The sequence below is a fragment of the Psittacula echo genome (assembly GCF_963264785.1).
Source record: "Psittacula echo genome assembly, chromosome: 10".
NCBI classification, from domain to species: Eukaryota; Metazoa; Chordata; class Aves; order Psittaciformes; family Psittacidae; genus Psittacula; species Psittacula echo.
In genome coordinates, this window is record NC_137741.1 from 11,213,867 (window position 1) to 11,234,866 (window position 21,000).

Here is a 21,000-nt window from a genome sequence, read left to right on the forward strand (position 1 = left end):
ACTACTGGGAAAAACTGCTCTAGCAACAGTTGGCAGGGCACCTAGGCAGATGAGAAAGGTAGTCTTTGCTATAATGCAAGAGCATATTAGCACTACAGACAGCATCATAACAGCACATTAGCAATCAGGCTTGAGACTCTGAGGCAGTCCAGCCATGCAGAGCAGAGCTCAGCCACAGCAAGCTAATGTAAAATACTTCCCTCATATGCACCAAGACTGGACTGTGCATGACTGACCAACCCACAGCATATCCCAGGAGCTGGTCAGAAACTAAACTGTGGTCGTAGGCACACAGCTGGGTCCTTGCAACCCTCTTCATACAAGCTGTCAGAGAAAGGGGAGAGCAACATTGATCTCATTTCTTACCCATTTCCAAGAAGGTGCAAGAAGCATACAGGTGTCAACTGCTCTCTTCCTAACCTGCTTGCCTTCTGCAATGGAAAATACTATGCAATGATCACTTCATGCCTCCCTTGGCTCAGAAGCAACATGATGACTATTATCTGACCAACAGGATTAGACTAGCCTAGAAACCTCTCGAGTGCTTCTCAATGCAGTGCAGACTGATGCTGCCCAGGACAGACAAAAGTTTAGCCAGTTTCATGCTTGCATAATACAAATTTAATAAAATGAAATACAAAAAAAAATAATAAAATTAAAATTATATATATATATGTGAGGTTCTATTGAAATGTGCTTTCTTGTCACGTACCTCCCCTACCATTCTCTTTGCAGTTGGGCCCAGGGCCAGAATGGTTCTGCTTTCCAGATGTCAATCTTGTTTTCCTTTGGATGAATATCAGAGTAAGCAGGTTAACAAAAGACAACACAGTGAAAACCTCTTTAGGAGGAATGAAGGTCAAAGCATTGCATGGCAGCAAGCTTTCTGCTCCGCCAGGAGCAGTGGAAACATTATGACATGTTCTTCATAGATAATGATTGCAGTTTATATTCATATTTGCAAACACTGTCCTAGTAATATGATGAACAACATACGTGGTTCCCCACAACAAACTATGCTTTGAAAGCTGCCTTCTCTGAACAGCTGGATGAACTCTGGTCTCCCAGTCCTCAGGCAGGCCATAGAACATAAGACTTACTGACAGCCTAAAAAAAAGCTCCGTTGCTGTACTACACAACAGTCAGCTTCTTAGAATCCATTGCCAGCGCTATGTTGCAGGGAGATTTTTATGCTGTCAACTTAATAATGCAATAAAAGGCAGAGGAGAGCTTTAGTTGTAAGTATCAAAATATAAAATTCTACCACAGATAGTGCTGAGAAGATACAGTCTCTTAGCACAGACTAGAAGTGACAGCTTTGCATTAGAAAGCGGCAGGATATTCAAAAGCTCCAGGAAAACCTGTAGTAAAGGCACCAAAAATCAAAGTGCAGCTGCTCTTTTTACTGTTTAAATCATTATATATTAGCAACAAATCTTGTTGTTGGCCAACACTCAGAAATGGCATATGGCCAATAAAAGGTTCAGTGGAGTTTTCCATCTGTCACTGAAATCAGCTATGGCTCCAGCTCATACATAGTAAGTTTAGTGTCATAATTATTTGTGTACTAGACGTCAACCATTCAGTCTAACATAATCATTTGTCTATACAATTTGCTAAATATACTGCCCAAGCAAAGCACTACATAACCACATAACTGAAATGCATGAGATGCATTTATAGTATATAACACTAGCACTAACAGGAGGTAAGCATGTGAATAGAGGGTGCTGTCTTGCCACAATAGGCTATGTAAATAGAAACACACTAATGTCTCCTCTTGATATGTAACAAAAACAGTAAGAGGCAATGATGCTGTTATTAAAATCTAAGTCAAATGTATGCAAGATATCCAGTGAGTGATCACCACATCTTTTTTTGTACCCCTGCTTTTTCATTACAAATACGAAGCATATGGAATTACTTTGCTGTCTTCACCGTCCTGCCCTCACAAGAAGGCAGTCAGACTAAGCTTTAAACTATTTTGTTTCACTGTAGACTCAGGAAATACCTTAGTAAGAGCACTGTCTGAGGCTTTTTAGAATTCTTCCTACAGTGTTTTCCATCAGTTTTCAGCAACTATGGAAAAAACAATGATATTTTTTCTCCCTCCCCAAAACTGTGTTGCTATGAATCCTGCACTGATAGGTCTTTAGGGCTGTATTTAGATCTGGATTTTCCAGACACCAGGATTTATATTTCAATCAGCCAAGAGTCACAGTCTGCTTGGCCCCAGATTTGAGTGCAGGCACAAGCATATTTCTATTTTCTATTTCACTCAGAAAAATGTGTAACATTCCCAAATGAAGAACTTCAACAAAGGAAGGGGGGGGGAAAGTGTTTTAAACTGTGCTGGAAGTCAAAAGCAAGAACATTCTTGGTTGTGCAAGTTTGCCACGGTACTCTTTCAGCTCCCTAAGCCTCAGTGCTCTGCATCTGCACCAAGAGAACTGCCAAACTAGTTTAGAGCTACCGGATCCAACCTGTGGTTGGTTTTTAACATGAAGAACCTGGGAAGCTGGAAGCATGATGAAGAGGGATGCATGAATTCACTGAAACTTTCTATAACATTTAATAATAAGCCCTCTGTGGTTTGGTCAGAACTGGCACAACTTCACAGCAATAAGCTCATTTGCACAGAAATGGACTTATGATCCCAACAGATGATAGCAGTCCATAAGAATCTTTTTTTTGCTGCAAACAAGGTTCTATCAGTAGTGCTGTTTTGCTCATCAGAACACAGAGGAGAGTAAAAACATATTAACTTAAAAAACAAACAAACCCACAAAACCACCTCAAATAATGGTAATAAGTGCTCAACTCAGATGCTTAAACATCAGTTATCTTGATTAGCAATGGAACCTTAGAGTACCCAAGACACTCACATGAGGCTAGCAGACGTAGCAGGACCAATTCCAGAGCAGCAGATGGAGAACAGGTAGGATACCCTCGAGCATCCAAATGTCAAGCACCCACAGTTATGGAAATGGACTGGATTCTATAGCATTCAAATTCTTGGTCAGCAGATATCCCATTAAGTAGATCCAGTATTCAATACCTCAAGGACAATTAAATTGAACATTTTTAAAGCCTGTTTAAATTTGCATTATTTTCTTTATTGTCTCTGTAAAGTTGAAAGAAATATTTAAATCAGAAAGCACATGAAAAAAGCTTTTCCAAGCAGGGCTTGTGAAAGCCTTGAGTCTTGAGTTACCAATTGTTTGTTCTGTCTTGAAGGTCAGAGACTGTGCAAGGTATCTTACCAAGAGTACCAACTCATCAGGCAAGCAGATTAAACTAGGACAAAAGTTCAGGGAAGATCTTCAAGAGGAAACAGCTTTAAACAGATCCCAGAAAGGAACCAGGGAATACACAGCTCATGCTGTAAGGCCAGTGACCTTCACCTCAAATTAGAGGGTTCTTCAAAACTAGGAATTTAATAAACTGAGCACAAGAATCAGAGTGAGCACATCCAATGGTCACCTCAAGAGGGAAAATCTACATGAAAATGATGAGTTCTGAGACAGCTGGATATTGCCAAATACTCTTCTACACTTCATTCACTAGCAGAATTCAGGTCAGTGTCCCTAAATTCCAAGGGAGCATAGATGTACGATCTTCTCTAGGAGACACTGCTTCCTCCTCCATGTTAACCAGAGGATTGTATTTGACATTTCAAAGTTTTCACAGGAAACACAAGAACTCACCTAAAGCTATTCCTTGATCCCAAGTGATTTTGCCTTGGCTTCAGTGGGCATAAACACCAGAAAAGCACAGTTAGAAGCTCCACACAGACTTAGCGCAGGCCCAAGCTCTTCAAAAACTAACAAATAAAGATGTATTTCCAGCTAATGGAAATTATATAGTTGGGGGAAGTGTGGAGGTGGTTCACAAAGCTGAAGCTGTTGCCACTGCTTTTGCTCAAACAGATGGGAAATTAGGGTGAAAAAAATCCTATCCATTTAACTACAAATTCCTCAGTGTGGCAGATGAAATTCAGCAGCAACAGACTTGAGAAAGGAAAATACTTGCTTTACATTTATAATGCCCTCTGAAACAGTTATTCTCATTCAAGTTGAGAATGCAGAGGTTCAGCAGTGTACATAACACATTAGAGCAAAAAGATCTGAAAGCAGATCCACTGGCTTCACCAGTTGTTACCTACAGAATGCCTATTCCATTTCTAGCTGACCTGCTTCCTTATTTCCCCAACATTTTTTATTCCCTGCTGGTGGCTTCCAGCCTGTTATGCTGAATCAGCTATTCATTCAGTCAGGCTCTGGCTGAAAAATCTTTGGCAATGGATGGGAACATCTAAAAGTGATCCAGGAAAAGGTAAGCCAAGAACTGCTTGTAAAAAATGTTTATCAGTAAATCAGTCAGTACTGAAACAGCTTTCTTGGAAAGCGGGAACAGAACAGCAGCTGGAGACCTGGCTGCCATTTCCATCCCCTGCTTACAAGGAGAATGGTCCATGGAAGAAGCCATGTAAACTTGCACATACTATGCACACCATCTCCATGGCTGATGATTATGTTCATTAGTGACAAACGACCATAATGAAATTATGCTTCTAGTGGCCAGGGAACAGATGCATAAGCTAGAAGCTTTTAAAATGGATGAGAAGACCCTAATTCATAGAGTTCAGGATAGGCGAGTATACGAGAAACTAGTTTTAGTGACATAAGGATATAATAATTGTTCTACCCTGAGGGGAAAAAGTTTCAGCTGTATCACATCAGTTCCCCTGTCAGCACAACCTGCTTTTTGTGAAAGATACAGTATTATCCATGTAGTCTGTGCTAGCAATTAAGACATCAATATGTTCATTTTTTTTTAAGGTCTGATAAAAACTTAGATGTTGCCTTAGAATATTAAAAATGTTATGTTTCAGCATATACAGCAATGACAGAATTACTATTAAATGTGTGAGGTTCTAAATATTCTCCATTTCACAGTGGAGCATTTTAAAGCTAGCATTGTGAAGGAATAATCAGTAGTAACTCGACAACAGTTTATGTAAGCTTGGGAGAAGCTAAGTCCTCTGGCCAAACACAAACTGCATTCTGGTGATGAGATACCTCATGAAGAAGCAGTGGGGAACTGCACCAAAGCTCTCTGATGAGACACATTCTCAGAGTTTGCAAGAATTTTATGCTGCAGTTGCCTGCACTTCTCAGTTTGAGCAGTAATAGTTCTGTCATCTCCTCAGCAGAAGCACAGAATTGATTTTGTTCCTTCGTCCTCATGTAAGGTGTACAGTGCTTCAGAGGAAAGGCAGGTGTTTGCACATATGTGTAACTGGTATATTAGCCTGGATACAGTTTACATGAACTCTACACCAAGTATAAACTGGGAGAATCAATTTATCAAGAAGTTCCAGCTGAATTTCAGCCAGTTTTCATAAATTCCATGTTCCCAGAGCTATCTACTCAGACCATCTTTCTGGCATGCAGATGCCCAGCTATGTTTACCAGCAGCTTCTGCTCTTCTATTTGTTATCTCAATTCTTCACTGCACAAGACACAACAGGCTTATGCTTCACTGTCTAGCCAGGCTGCCACAAAGACCCCTGCTCCAGCTCCTGAGAAAACTGTTCTCCACTCTCTCCCTTTTTTTCTCCTCAGCAAAAGCACAGCCAAAAAAGCAACTGAGCTGTTTTCCTCCTGGCTGGCCTTACCCCTAAGGCTGCACAGGGTTGAGGGGAGGAGGAGAGACTTTCCAGGAGCATATCACAACATGCACAAAGTGACAAAAGGTTAGCATCATGGATGCTGCACCAAAACCTGGAGATACTTTAAAATGCAAGGAGTTGCCTCCAGACTGATGCACGGTAACATAACCTAACATACGCAAGTAGTATTTTGCAACACACTGTCTTTCAGCAATCAATTTTTGAAACAGAGGAACATCCTCAAATCAACAACACCTATTACATTGTAAATAATATTAGTACATGCTGATGTTATCTGGTGAAACGACCTTGTAGCCTATAACACAGAATTAAATGTTTCTCTTCTCTAGTATGTCAATAATAATTATTTTTCTAATGCTTGTTCAGTTATAGGAATACATGAAAAGAAGCAATTGCATTGGAGAAAGCATGATTTGATGTTGTTTATATAGATACTTATATATTGTTACATACAGTTTGTTTTACCTCCTGAGATATCACTGAGGTTACAAAACTTGCAGGCAGTAGCCATAAGAATAATATCATAATCATAAGAATAATAATGTGCATTTTCTTTATGTAGAATGTAAATTCCTAAGTACTTGGAAATTCAAGGTCAGCTGAAAGTTACCAGCACAGCCAGACTGTTTCATTAGCAATGTGATGAAAAACAACAGCAAAACTTTAACAAACCCAGCAGCCTCTTTGAAACCGCAGCAGCTGTGACACAGAGCTGCAACACACATCTTGATCTCCCAATCGGTTCAGGAGAGGTACGCTGAAAGGATGGCAGGCAACAGATGAAGCCAGGCCTCAAGACAGCCAGAGTGAGCGCTAAAGTAAAGAAAGCAACAGGAACCCAGACTTGAAAGAGTGGGAATAACAAGTGTGCACACCAGCGTAAGTACAAGTGCAACTGTTTGTGAACTGTTTGTGTCAACAGGAAGAGGAAAGAAAACAAGTGGAAGCAAAAGTCACTGAGAGGGCCCAGAACTCCTTGGTGCAGGGAAAGACAGGTTTAGAAGCTGCAGGAAAGGAAGCAGTTTTCTGGTCTTTGGTCCAACTTTGTCCAGAGAAACAAACCCTGCATAACAGGGGGGGAGGACACATGAGGGGATGAGGACAACACACAAGCTTTTATCAAAGAAATATATGACTCATTGCCAGCTTCTACTCTCACATATGTTTTGTGATTTATTTACCTGAACCACCGACATAACAGTGTATTAGAAATAGAAGAGGTGTACGTGTATTTGGTTTATAACATAAATAGCTGAAGGGATGGAACCGAGCAACCTCAAGTGGTCATGGTGAAATGTTAGTATTATCCATAGGACTCCCCTCACAAACAGAACATTTTGCTCCATTCTTTGGCCATCCTCCATGCAAACACCTGACGTACATGCTTAAAGCACGTTGGCTCTGTTTGCCAGAGCATCCACAATTTTCTCTCCATTTTATAATATGTGCAGCCTTCTGAGCTTCACAGCCTCAAGATGTTCTAAAGGCAGTGGGTATATTGAGATACCAAACAAGAAACATACAAAGGAGTTTCTCTACAGTATTATTACTGGCTAGCAACAGCCCTGCTCTCCTGGTATCTATAGGTGCATTCATATATTTGCAAGATATATACCCGTATCTAGCCTTCCAGTTTCATGATACCACAAACCCTGACAGTTACGATACATTCCAATTGTCTTAATGAGGACTTTTAACCACAGGAAAGCAGTTAACATGGAGGAACATTCACATACTAGTGGACAAGTTCTTACTTGCTTAAATCCTAAAAGCATTTAATCTGGGACATGTTTCATTTCCAATTTGAGAGATTCCTTCTCTGTCCTGAACAAATGATGACCAAACCACCCAGTGAGCAAGCTAAGACCATGAGAACTACTGTAGAGCTTCACCAAAGAGACAGCAGATAGAGTGAGAGAGGTCTTCGGCCCGACAACGGAAGCACAATTCTGTACACTTGAATTACTGGGAAAATAGAAATTCCCAGGCACCAGAATTAACAGATTGGATCTTCTCCAACTAACAATAGTACGCTGTCCTTTCAGAGGGCATTCACTTGAGAACAAGCAGGCAAAAAATCCTGCCAATAGTTTCTACTTTTTTTGTCTCTGTGAGTAGCCCTAAGTCAAGCTAATGCCTTTGTCAGGCTACAACCCACACTATCACAGGGAGTGACTTTACTCCACAGTTTACATTAAAATTATTCCACAACTGCAATCCCCACAGAAGAGAGCAGCCTCACAACTCCCCACCCTCACCTGCCTCCATTAACTATGCAACCTGAAGGCATCCATGGTTGCCAAAAATAACCTTGTCACTCACTCTTAGTGACTGAAATACCGCTGGAGGCAGCCAGACAGCACAACAGGAAAGCTAGAAGCTTCCTGCATTTAGCTCAAAGATGCATTAACACTGAAGTCTATTTATGGACCATCTAAAACAAACGCTATTCACAACTTCACAGCTTAGAGTCAATAAAACCATATCACTGCATGTGCAAGGTTGGGACTTGAAGGCCAAGAGTCCTAGAATAAATTTGACTCACACAAGCTACCACACACCATTCCTTCACAGCTCAGTAGCTTTCCTGGTTGTCACCAGCGATTGCAGTTGAGTTGCATCTTCTAATGATCTTCAGAGGTATTCACACCAAGAGCATTTGGCTCTTGTGTACTTCAGGGAGTTAAGGGTCAGAAACCAAATCCTTCCATTTAACATTGTTCTAAAGCTTATCACCCTTTCGAGTCATTAGATTAGCTTGAAAATAATATTGTCATGTGTTTATTTGACTCCAGCATTAGATGTTCAGATTCCCATTTTCAAGCTTTCTCTAAAACTATTTATTTGAAAGAAAGAGAAAGCAAGCTAGGAATCTTGTGTGGCTAATGTACATCAAGCTGATGCTTGAAGAAAAAGAGCTGCCATCATGAGAGTTGGCAACTCTCAAATCGCTGGTTATGGAGGAAAGAATATTAAACAGCTATCATCAATCTATCTAGATCCAGGAAGTGAGCCATGAAATGCTGACAAAGGGGAATATCTGGTTTGACAATGACAGTATATTTATCTTTTAAATGAAGAATAATGGAGTTACACTGGAGAGACTCATTTTAACTTTGCAACAGTAAAGTATCTATCTCACCACCTTAGGATGATATCTGAGCACCTCATGGTGAGAGAATTTATTCTACCAGTTCTTTTAGAGACCACCATTTTACACAGATAGTTACTGCAGCCTCCAAAGAAGCCACATGAGCAGCACAAACAGAACAAAGGGAGTGTGGAAACACTGACTTGAACAGCACTAACACAACTTCCTTCGCAGCAGTACGTTCGCTTCCCTTTTTATCCTCAGCTACATTTCTGCTAAATAGGGATAACACCAGATTATCACAGGAAGGTTGGAGCTTGAGGTTTTTTAATATATCTACACTTATATGGTTTCCCAGCACATTAGGCCTTGCGACTGGGAGCATAAATGGTCTATACGTGCACAGACCACCAAGGTGCACTCCTATCAGCCCTGGGGCTGAGCATACTCATCAAACCCAGTATGGGTTAATTTTCTCCAAGCCACTACCAGAACAAACAAATACAAAAAGCCAAAACCACAAGGAAAGGATGGCATAGACACTGAACTGTGACTGAAACAGTAGGTAGCAGCTTGAGTTAGAAGAAAAAATGCAAGTGCATTTATAACTAAGGAAGCCAGATAAACTCAGCATTCCTCTCCAAGTACCTATGATCACCTACACCTAAGCTAGCTACAGATCCCTTACTAGAATCTCTACTTCAATAGAAGCCCAACCCACACAATAAAAAATGGTGTTGTTGTTTAAAGCTAGTCATGATCTCATCATGCCAACCCCACGTCTTTTCTACCTGAGGACCAGATCCTACCAACAAAGACTCGCACTCCCCTTAAGTGCTGATAAACTCACCTGCTTTTTTCCTCGCTATCCATGTGCCATCTGCTAAAATTATTAAGAAAGTGGGAAAGAAATACCTCAAACGATAAGTAAATTCACTGCATGTAGAATAACTCCATCTTCGGCTTGTACAGAAGTGCTGAAGTGCCAAACCACTCACAAAGAAATGAGTACCTGCTGTGTGCAGACACACAGCTGCTCACAATGAACATTTTCTCCCACCTGCCCCTTAAACAGCACACAGCTGGACCCAGACCTCTGCACAGCTCAACTCCTTTTGCTTTAAGGGGCAGCAAAACAACTTCCTGTCCTCGGTCGAATGGGGCATTCAGATATAGCCAGTTCACACCGGAATATGGTCACTAGGAAAGGAGCTGCAGCTGCTACCTCACCCTTTTTAAGCAGTTTGTGCTTGGGCACCCCTAGGAACCTTCTAGCACATCCCTGTGGGTGACAGAGCGTTCATATTAGTAACCTGAGTAGCGAACAGCTGCCATTCTCCTTCAGAAGCTCCAAAAAATTTATCAGTCTATTATTTTTACAGCTAAAGAGAGTAGGGCTTTATCTTGACAGCAGCCAAAAAAAAGCAGCAGCACGCATTGGATCTGTGCTATTAGTTGACCCACCTCAGCTTTGCAGAATGCTCTCCCAGGCTGAAATAGCCCAGGCCAGGCAGCCAGCCACACAGAGGCTTTCAGTACTTCTGCGCTGGGTCAAGCATGCAGATAGGTAGCGCGTGGTTCCTCGTGCTGGAAGACTACGGGTTTTTCTGCTTGTGGCTCTCTCTGGGGGTGTGCTTGGCAAGGAGGGCATGAGCACAGCAACCTCACAACTTGTCAGCAAACTAAGTGGGCTTCGCTCTTTAGCAAGATCAAATCTCTGGCTTTGCTTCAGCTATGCGTGGAGAGGGGGTGCCTATAGAAAGGAATTAGAGCTTGAACACAGAGCAAGAGCAGAGCATAGTGAAACCTTCAAATCCTGAAAGCACATGACTGAGCTTTCCTAACTACACAGCAAGAATGTTGCTGTCCCAGAGAACCCATTCCCATCAGAATGGCAGGATTATAAGTAATTCGAAGCAATAAAAAAAGAGTACATCATCAAAAATATCTAAATTTAAATGAGGCAGCTGATATTAGAACACTGTGCTGAGGTTTTAAGGGCAGACAAATGACAAGCTTTAAGGAAGAGGGGCAGTGGCAAGGAAGCTGCTTACCTTGATAACAAAACCCTTTCTGTTGACCTATGTAAGGGGAGAGCCACCATTAATTTACACAGGAAGATTCGTAGTGTTTTACTGTGCTGAAGAGTGGGATTCTGAAGAAAATCCTTAAATCTTTCAAGACCAAACTGATTTATTTCCTCCTGCAAAGCAGGAGACAAAGCAGCAGCTGCCATAACTCTGCAGCAGTCTGTTTTTCAGAGAGGATGGAGAACTCATGTCTGAATGTCAGTTCTCACCCCTAAAAATCTTCATCATGACAATAATTTTTGCTCTGCTAGAAGTCATTTAGGGCCACAGAGGGGTCAGAAATAGGCAACAGCAATTGTGAGAGGATTTGCTGTTCCAGAAGTTATTCTTTTCTGAGAGCTAATGTGTGTACTCTAATGATGGCCATATGACTCTGTCTGAATTAATACAGAAGAAAAGAATCCGCTTTGTCACCTTATCTCATCTCCTGTATCCTAGAGCGAGGCTGATCACATACTAAGCCAAGCACCACAGATGCAAGGAACACAAAGAGTTCAGAGGGATTAGATGAACTGAAGCAAAACAGTGTTTTCCAATTTGCACTTCCTTCTCATCAGCCTTGCACCTCACAAACGGTTAGTACTAACATGGGCACTGCCAAATGTCATTTGGCATAATGGGGTTGAAAATGTTTATGGAGACATGTCAGTGAGTGATCCGATGGGAACACAACTCTGTCTGAGAAACAAACCAGGGGCTGGGGAGGGGCCAGTCACGCTAAAAGACTGTATTTTTCTGTTTAATCCCCAGTTACACACATGACTTCACTGTGGAAAGGTCACCAGACAAAGAAGTGCAGTGAGCAGGGGCTGAAGGGAGGGATTGTGTGGAAGGTCCCAGCTTTGCCCATGCCGAATCCTCCACCTCAAGGGCACGAACATCTCCCTCTCAGTATCCACACGGCGCAGCACAGGGGCTGAGGTGCTCCGGTGGGAATGGACACAAACTGTCACAGCACAAAAAAGGCACAGGGCAATAAAACCTGAAATTCACCTTTCACCGCTTCAGACGCTCGCCGGGTACCGCGGCCCGCAGCGGGCACCAAAGCACTCTGGTGCGTTCCCTCATGAACACAGGCGAGGGATGGCAGCACCCGGCACATCCCACAGCCGCAGAACCGCAGCCGGAGGCGAAGACCCCCTGGGCCGGGCCGGGGAGCGGAGCGGGGAGCATGGCTGACCCCTCAGGCCCCGCTGAGGGGCACGGAGCGGGGCTGATCCTGCTGAGGGGAGCAGCCGGAGCCCACGGGGCGGATGAGGCTGTGTGAGGTGAGGGGGAGCACGAGAGGCGCGGCCCCCACGTGACCGGCCCGGCCCCAGCGGCGGCCGCGGCCCCGCGCTCATAGCGGTCCTGGCGCAGCGAGATGCGGGCGGGCGCGCGGACGGCGCTGCTGCTGCTGCTGCTGCTGGTGTGGGGTCGGCAGCGCCCCCCGGCAGCGCGGGCCCAGCGCCTCGCCGCGGACGCAGGTAGGGGCCGGAGGGGTCGGGGGTCCGGCTCAGGCAGACCTGCAGTCAGCCCGAGGTGTCCTGCAGCGGCTCTTTCCCTGCACAGAGAGCTCCAGTTACAGCTCTAACCCGCACAACTCCCGCAGGGAAGGGGAAGGTGCGAGCACGTGTGACACCTTTGTACTCCATTTCCAGGCAACGGGACGGGTTGTGTCCTTTCTTCATCAGAGTTTCCTGAAGGATTTTTTACACCGCAGGAGCGAAAGGATGGAGGAATCGTTATCTACTTCCTAATTATACTTTACATGTTTTTGGCTGTGTCCATCGTGTGTGATGAGTACTTCCTACCTTCTCTAGAGATCCTCAGTGAATGTAAGTGACATCCTCCTATTTGTCCTGTAAAACTAACCCGCTTAGTGCAGAACATCCTCTTTAAAAAAGCTTCATAGTTAAGAGTTTGGAAACAAAACTAAAGACATTCCAGTCTCTGTGCATAGACCTATCAATACAGCATTTAATCTGATACAATGTATCATTATTAGATTATCAAAACCATACTCTGATTACACTTTGCACAAGTATTCATTTAGAATTTGCTTTCCTTGTGCATGGAAGAAAATCTGAAACGTTGCTGAGTACCAGCTAACCTGGCAATAAAATTCTGGGTCGAGCAGCTGTACATCCAGCTTATTAGTAGAAGGGTGGTGGGAAACAAACCAAGAAAATCTCTATTAAAGCATGGGAATTAAGTGCCTTCCTCGAGTTTCTGTAATTCTCTCAAAGTACTGGACAAGTTTCAGGCTGAGCTACCATTTACCCATTAAAAGCATGACACAGGAGGGGAAGGAATACCACAGTTAAAATGCTTCTATGAAATCTAATCAACCTGTAATAATTCCCCTGGCTTCAGCAGACCACTGAATTAAAGAGATGGTCTTGGCTGAGAGTTCAGGTTTTCATTGCCAAGAATTAAAAACCAGTTCCCTAAGGAAAACACTCTCCAGACCAGAACACTTTCAGAAAATGTAAGCTTAAACATTGCTGCAGAGCTGATATTTTTTTTATTGAAGGTAAATAAGCATTTGTCAGACTTTTTCCATAGTTAGCCACACGTTCCTGTTCTCAGTGTGCAGAACTTGATCCAAAGTGAGTTACATTTCAGAAACAGTCCACTTACCAGAACAAAAATCTCATTCATTCAAGCATGACACAGGCTCTTACATTGTCCATACGAAGTGAAAATCTGATTTTAAGATCGCAGCACTGGTTTGAATTTAACTAGTATTTCTCGTATGTGAAGACACAGTAGCATGGATTTTCCTGGAAGATAGACAGACTTGACATGGAGCATGTAGCAATATCACACTCGAGTCCAAGGAACTTCCCCACAATTACCCAGCAGTAAAAACCCGCATACATATGCCTATTTTACATTTTCAGATAATGCCCAATCTCTTGTATTATCAGTACTTCATTTCTGGTATTTAAACAAATTCCTGTAATAAAGTTAGAAATAAATTAGCCCAGAAAATGAGGCTACATTTTCAATGTATTATTTTACCAATTTCAAATAAATGCATTAACAGTATGAAAGTAAGCAAAGTTCATTCTATTAAACTGTAGCAGCTTCTAACATTATATACTAATGCAAATAAAGGGAACAGACTGCTGAAGTATTTATTTTTCCAAGCAATTCTTTTGCTCTATCCTCAGGCCTTGGCCTTTCTCAAGATGTTGCTGGAGCAACTTTTATGGCTGGTGGAAGCTCTGCTCCAGAGCTTGTCACTGCTTTTCTAGGTAAGCAACATAGGGTTTGACTCCTCAGAATCTAGAACTCTTTTCCTTGTATGCCAAACTGAAACATACCAGAGAGCCATTTCCCTTATAGGAGTCTTCGTGACCAAGGGAGATATCGGCATCAGCACCATCCTTGGATCAGCAAACTATAATCTTCTTGGTATTTCTGCAGCTTGTGGGCTCTTTTCCAGCGTGGTAGGTATCAATTTTGATAGTTCTGCTCCTAAGAGCCAAACGGTTATCCTTTCTGATTTGCCAACAAAAGCCAAGAGAGACTTACTATGACAACTGCCAAGTTTATTATTTAGTAGCAAAACCAGCATGTAATCAGTTTTAAGGTAACTTGCTATGAAAGTTTTTAAAAACATTAACTTGTTAAATATCATACTCAAGTCATTCCTAAGAATCTTAAATTTTTACATTATATAGAAACAACATTGATGCAGCATTTACAGCACTTAGTGAAAGTATTACAGACAAGTTTAAGAAAAGGAAATGAATCTGTGTTCTGCAGGTGTCAAAGCTATCCTGTTGGCCGCTGTTTAGAGACTGCCTGGCATATACAATTAGTGTGGCAGCAGTCCTTGCGATGATATCTGACAACAGAATTTACTGGTAAGAGCACAAGTAGTATTGAATTCACGTTGACTGGAGATAAGCAAGACAGTGGTTTGAAAAACAACCCAAAAACCCCAAGCCTCAAACTTCAGGTGGCCTGAACTACCCTTCACTAGCAGAAATAAACATCCTGTTGGCTAATCAAAAACAAAACCAAAACACAACCAAGAAAGTCACAATGCTTATAAAGATTATTACCTAAACATTCAAACCCTGCATATTTATAAAGTTTAATCTGCATAGGTTTGTCTGTAGAGACTTCACAATTTCTATCACCACTGTTTTGGCATAGCAATTAGTCTTCATACTCTACTCCTTTTGAGCCTTTATCTACTAGAAGCTGATCATGAGCTTCTGAGGTTTTAACTCTCTTCCAGGAACACTGAAACTCCTGTTGCCTCAACAATTCAGTCATGTCTCACAAAAAGTCTGCTGGTTTCAACTCAAAATAGCACATACTATCCCCTCTTTAACCACTGCATGAAGACTCAGTTTCACAAACATCTGTAAGATGCTGGTTCAGTAAGATCCCCTGGAAGACAGGCAGCTATACAATACGGAGACAAGATTCTGCAGGGGAGTGGAATCAATCCAACTGCTGAAAGACATGGGGACACTCATGAACTTCTATGAGATCAACCATACAACTGAAAACGTTTTGGGTGTTTTCCTTTTGCTACTCACAAATTTTCTCTCTCCTTACACCAGCCATTTTAATGAGTCAAACAGTTGTGATTTTTTTATACTACATGTTATGTAAAACCTGTTTTTCATTCTAGGTATGAAAGTGCATCCTTATTATTGATATACGGGTGTTATATTCTCATACTATGTTTTGACATTAAAATCAACCAATACCTCATGAAAAAGTTCAGTCCATGCTGTGCGTGTTTTACAAAAGCTATGGAAGAGAATGCTGAGCAGCAGCCACTGGTTGGGTGGAGGGAAGAGAGTGGACCTCTAATACGACAACAGTCAAGAACAGATAGTGGCATTTTTCAAGACGAGCTGGACTACTCTCAGCTTTCAACGAGCTTGCATGGGCTTGATGAAATCTCTGAAGGTAGAAGTATTATTACAGTTGTCTTTATACTCCGTATGCCTGTCTGCATCATTTCTAATAAAGCGTAGATTCTGAGATAGTATTAAGATTTTGTTCACAAAAGAACTCCAGCATTGTATTTAAGTAAAACATTCTTCCCTGGAACATAACACCAAGTAAAATCAGAATGGTGGTATTTAAATGAAATTAGTTACTAGAGGAATGCTAAGATAGTAATTCTTTTGTGTCATATCAGAAGAGCAAACTTGAATCAGTCTTTGCTGTGCATATTAGAAACTTCCCTGCAATGCTGCTTGTAAGATGCAATCAGCTGAAAGACACACTAGTACTGTACTAACACCGTTTTCTTATGACAATAGCAGGTTCATGGCCCAAAACATGCATTACATCAGAAGTACAGAAATAGCTATGATGTGGCCACAGATCATCAGTTTCCTCTTCACTTAGGCAAAAACCAGCAGTTGGTACTTACTCTTGGTAAACCTTTTGTGTAGACCTTTATAGAAAAGTTCACCCACCTTAGTTCTCTCCTACTTGACATGGTAACAAAGAACATCTGATTTCAGAGTTTCGTTCAGTGTGATGTAGGTACTGGATAAGACTACGGCTTGAAGTATTTTTAGCCTGTTTTCAGTATTCTCACAAGTAGATGCCAGTAACATGACTATGCTATGAATTCAAACCATGCTAAAATTTAAAATAGTGTTTTTCCTCAACAGATCATCCAAGTGTCTTCACCATGCCTGAAGCAGATATGAAGAGAATTGTGTGGGTGTTATCCCTTCCTATTATTACACTACTCTATTTGACTATACCAGATTGCAGAAGACAGTTCTGGAGGAACTGGTTCATGGTGACATTTTTAATGTCAGCAGCATGGATTTCTGCCATAACTTACGTCCTAGTATGGATGATAACAATAGCAGGTAGGTACCTGAAGTGCTGCTGCTAGACAGAGACTCAACCAATTGAGAATCACTGAAGAAAACAGTTTTTCCCCCTGTGAAGAGTTCTCCTTTCCACAATCAACAGTCAGTTTAGCAACACATACTTTGCTTAAAACAACAAACCCAACAAAAACCTATGTTTGACTGCTTTACTTGCCACCTTCTTTCATCTAATGAAAACCACTTTAGAGTTTAGCTGCTTCAGACTGTTTACCAGCACATGAATGAGGAGAATTTGTTTATATAGCTATAAAAAAACCAGCCTGTATTTAAAAAGAGAAACTTTCATGAAACTTCTTCATTAAGTGAAACAATTAAACACACAGAAATAGACTTGTCAAGCTGAAATCTGACAAACAAGTAATCCACCAAGACTGGAATTAAACATTCTCTTAGAAGTATCTTCAGGTATTTAAGATCTCCTCATTTCATTGTTTCTCCAGTCAGCTTGAAAAAAAAAAAATCCAGTTTTTAATTTTAAGAGCAAGCAGCAAATAAATCTCTAAGCAAGAAAGAAATGTTACAAAGCTTGCTATTTCCACATTAGAGCTCACTAACTCTACTCAAGTATTCTGCTAGTTCAGCATCCTAAAGTTGTTTTCAACTTAAGTTTGATGAGTAACTCCTTGTTCAGTGCAGAAATAGACACATTTGGTAAACCTTTGAGAAATGACTAGTAGACCACTGGATGTAACACCCACCAGGTTCACTCCCTGGTCAAACAATTTTCCACTTGTATCTAGAGAGCAAAGGTTTACTGTCTGAATGCTAGAAGCCTTCAAAAACAGGACTCAAATGAAAGTTATTGCTGTGCTAGAAGACAAAGCACTAATCCATGTGAAAGCAGGTACACTGGAGATTCAGATAGTGTATTAGTGTTAGTCCACTTTGAACACTCATCACAAGCAGTACTGGGGTCTTTAGCCCACTACTTCTAGGTCCAATATATTCTATTTACAAGTTAAAACACTAAATTACACACATTCTATTCAAGTCCAGGTTCTTTTATGAAGGGTGACTCAAAGATTCTGTTGTGGCGTAACAGCCTATCAGAACATCACAAAGATACTGTAACTGGGGACTGAATTTTGATCATCGAGAACAAACCTTAGTAACTTTTTTGTTGCTAGCAAAAAAAACTGAACAGAAGACTACTACTTATAGCAAGATATTGCTAGTAATACACAAAATTAACTAAAGGCTAGAAAAATAAAACCATTCTCTATTTATGTCAGTTGCCAGAAAAAAAAACAAACAACCCTTCACATTAAATAGAAGATAAATCTATCTAAAATAAAAAGAAAAATTTAGATTCACCTGAGTTTAGATTCTATCTGATAACCTTCAGAGGGCTAGAAACCACTACTGGGTACAACACAGAGGGTTCATTCGTATTTCACATTGGTCTGCTTGGCATAAAGCACTATTTTCCACTGGGGTGGTTAATAAAAGCTGATCTTGTTGGTCCCTCATCTTATAAATCTCTTACATTAGGAGTGATGGGAGAATAAATACCAGTACACATTCTGCAACAGGATCGTATTAGTCCTCTGAACCAACAGTTTCAAACATAAATTTCTTTAAGTGATTCAGACTACGCTGGGAGGTACAGGCAAGCACTGCTGACCTAGCTCCCAAGCACTGCCTGTTACTTTAAGAAAATTGCTCTTATTAGTGTCCACATATTGCAAATAAGAATTCAGATTTCAACCTTCCCCCCCCCCCCAAAAATGTATCAAGATGCTTTTAGTGAACAAAAAAGTTAAAGAAAAACTAATTACTTAATAGTTTCAATAGAGGTATCAAACACTTCAGCATATTGATGCTTGTGAACAGTACAACCACTAAAATAGTTTTGAAGAGCTAAATCCCTGTATTTTAAGTGAGAAATTAATATGCTTACAGGACATGTAAAAAAAAAAAAAAAAAAGTGGGGAAAATAAGCTGCTGTTTTAGTAACAATTTAAAACTTTTTAGTTTAAGCCAGTATTTATCTAAAGAAACTCACACAAGGATAACTTGCACTTAAAAGTCATATAAAAACTCCACATTATGATTCTTCCAAATCCAACTAAACCCAAAACAAAATCTAACTGGAGTGAAATAGCAAAGCCATGTAGTTGACACAGGATTGTAGTAATGATCTTAATGACCCTCCTCCCAAGAAAATTCATGTGTTTTTTTCCTACCACTATAGAGAGGGTGACTGTAAGAGTTATTGCTTCATAAGACTTTTGAGCACCAATCATAATATGCCCAAAACCAGAAAACTATTCTATTTCCTAAAAATTGGGTGGAAGAGTAAACTGTTGAATATTTAAACTTCTACTGTACCCAAAATAAAATATACCATAGTTGGTATTGTCTTGACCACTGGAGACATTCCACTCAGACTTTCGAGATACTTATTAAGCAAGATGGTTACTACACTACAATTTCTTTGTTATTTCATTGAAGAACATGGACAGGATGCTATTTCTTTGTTATTATCCTTAACTATTCATGGTTCAGTCACTTCCTATTTAGTCAAGTTAGCTGACACATTCGTTTTAAAATTACTGTATGATTACTAATTCTTTCTCCACAGCAAACAAAGTCCAAAGCAATTTCTTTGGATGAAACTGGAACTAAAAACATACTTGCATTTTCAAATGTTATTTATCAACTGCAGGTGAAACACTGGGAATTCCAGAGTCAGTAATGGGTCTCACATTACTAGCAGCAGGAACAAGTGTACCAGATACAGTTGCAAGTGTGCTGGTGGCTAGAAAAGGTAAATATTTTAGTATTCAGACTCATTCTGATGGATATGTTTAAAAGTTACTATTAAGAAAAAGAATTTTGAGTCAACACTTCCAAGAAATCCAAGAATTAACTTGAAAGTTTCTGCTCCAGATTCTAGAGCTGAAGTTTACTAATAATAAATACACAGCTTACCTGAAGAGGCTGTGGCTCAGAAATTCAAAAACCTCTCAGAGTATCTCAGAGAAGTATTCTAGATTGGTTTGATTTGTTGTTGATCAAGTGTTACACTTTTACTGCAAAACACAACTGTAGGTCTTGGGATTTTTAACATGACTGGACTTTACAACAGACTGTCTAGCTTATTTTAAGTGCAACTGTGCAGACGCTGGTGATTTAGGGAGACATTTTTAATGCTTGTGGTACCCGAAACCATGTTCTGCAGAATCATGACTATAGTTCTTTCAATGAAAAGTCTGAAAAGGGGCTCTGTGAGAGACTGAGGGCTGACAGTCTGTTCCTCCAAAACAGTTTGGCAATTTTATACAGTACAATACAATTACACTGACTTATTTGTATTTCTTCTTTTACAGGAAATGGAGATATGGCTATGTCTAACATTGTAGGATCCAACGTATTTGATATGCTCTGTTTGGGAATACCCTGGTTTATAAGAACTGCCTTCATAAACACAGCAGGACCTGTAGAAGTAAACAGCAGTGGTTTGACATACACAGCCATTTCTCTTATCTGTTCTGTTGTTTTTATTTTTCTGGCAGTTCACCTGAATGGGTGGAAAATAGATAAAAAATTGGGAGCAATTTGTCTTGCACTGTACTTAGTATTTACTGTATTATCAATTTTATATGAACTTGGCATCATAGGGAACAATCCTACAAGGGTCTGTGGGAACTAGTTTTAATCAGAGATTATATACTGATTAAAAAAAAAAAAAAAAAAAAGAAAAAAAAGACCAGTTTCTTCATTTAGTCAAAATAATAATAAAAAAAAAAAATCCAAACTCCCATTGGGCTCTAACTCTTATTTACAGAACTAAGTCATGTCATTAAAATCATATTAAGTAGAACAAAAACATCACAGCCTAATTTGAGCCCTTTCTTTTAGAGTCAAGAATTACAGTATGACGACAATTCACATGTAAAACCAAAATTCTGGAAAAATAAAAGAAAAAGACATCTAGTTTTTACATTACAATGTTGATACACACTGGGGGGATAAAAATAAGAGGACGCTAAACAAATCCCACTATGCAATCTTCAGATTAACAGAGAAAATGGCTTATTTTATTAAAAACAGTATAACCATTCATTTAAACTGAATGACTAGAGACACTTGGCCTAATTTTCCAAAGGCACTGAGCACCCAAAGCTTCCATGGCCTACAGAGACCTGCAGGTGCTCAGTGCCTCTAAAAAAACAACAAAAATCAGGCAAATTGTCTTTAAAAACCAAACATCGTAAGATTCAGTTAACAAGTATCACAGTATATTAA

At 40.5% G+C, this 21,000-nt stretch overlaps 1 protein-coding gene across 1 annotated transcript; it reads left to right on the plus strand.

Moving 5' to 3' along the window:
* Positions 1-12,239: 12,239 nt before the first annotated feature.
* Positions 12,240-20,411, plus strand: SLC24A5 (solute carrier family 24 member 5; the record flags this gene model as incomplete). Its single annotated transcript, XM_080626748.1, has 9 exons — positions 12,240-12,342; positions 12,517-12,693; positions 14,035-14,118; positions 14,210-14,313; positions 14,633-14,733; positions 15,516-15,799; positions 16,519-16,725; positions 19,418-19,519; positions 20,082-20,411. 9 exons carry the CDS (start codon positions 12,240-12,242, stop codon positions 20,402-20,404), a joined length of 1,485 nt encoding a protein of 494 aa, XP_080482874.1. The 3' UTR covers positions 20,405-20,411.
* Between the last annotated feature and the right edge of the window lie 589 nt (positions 20,412-21,000).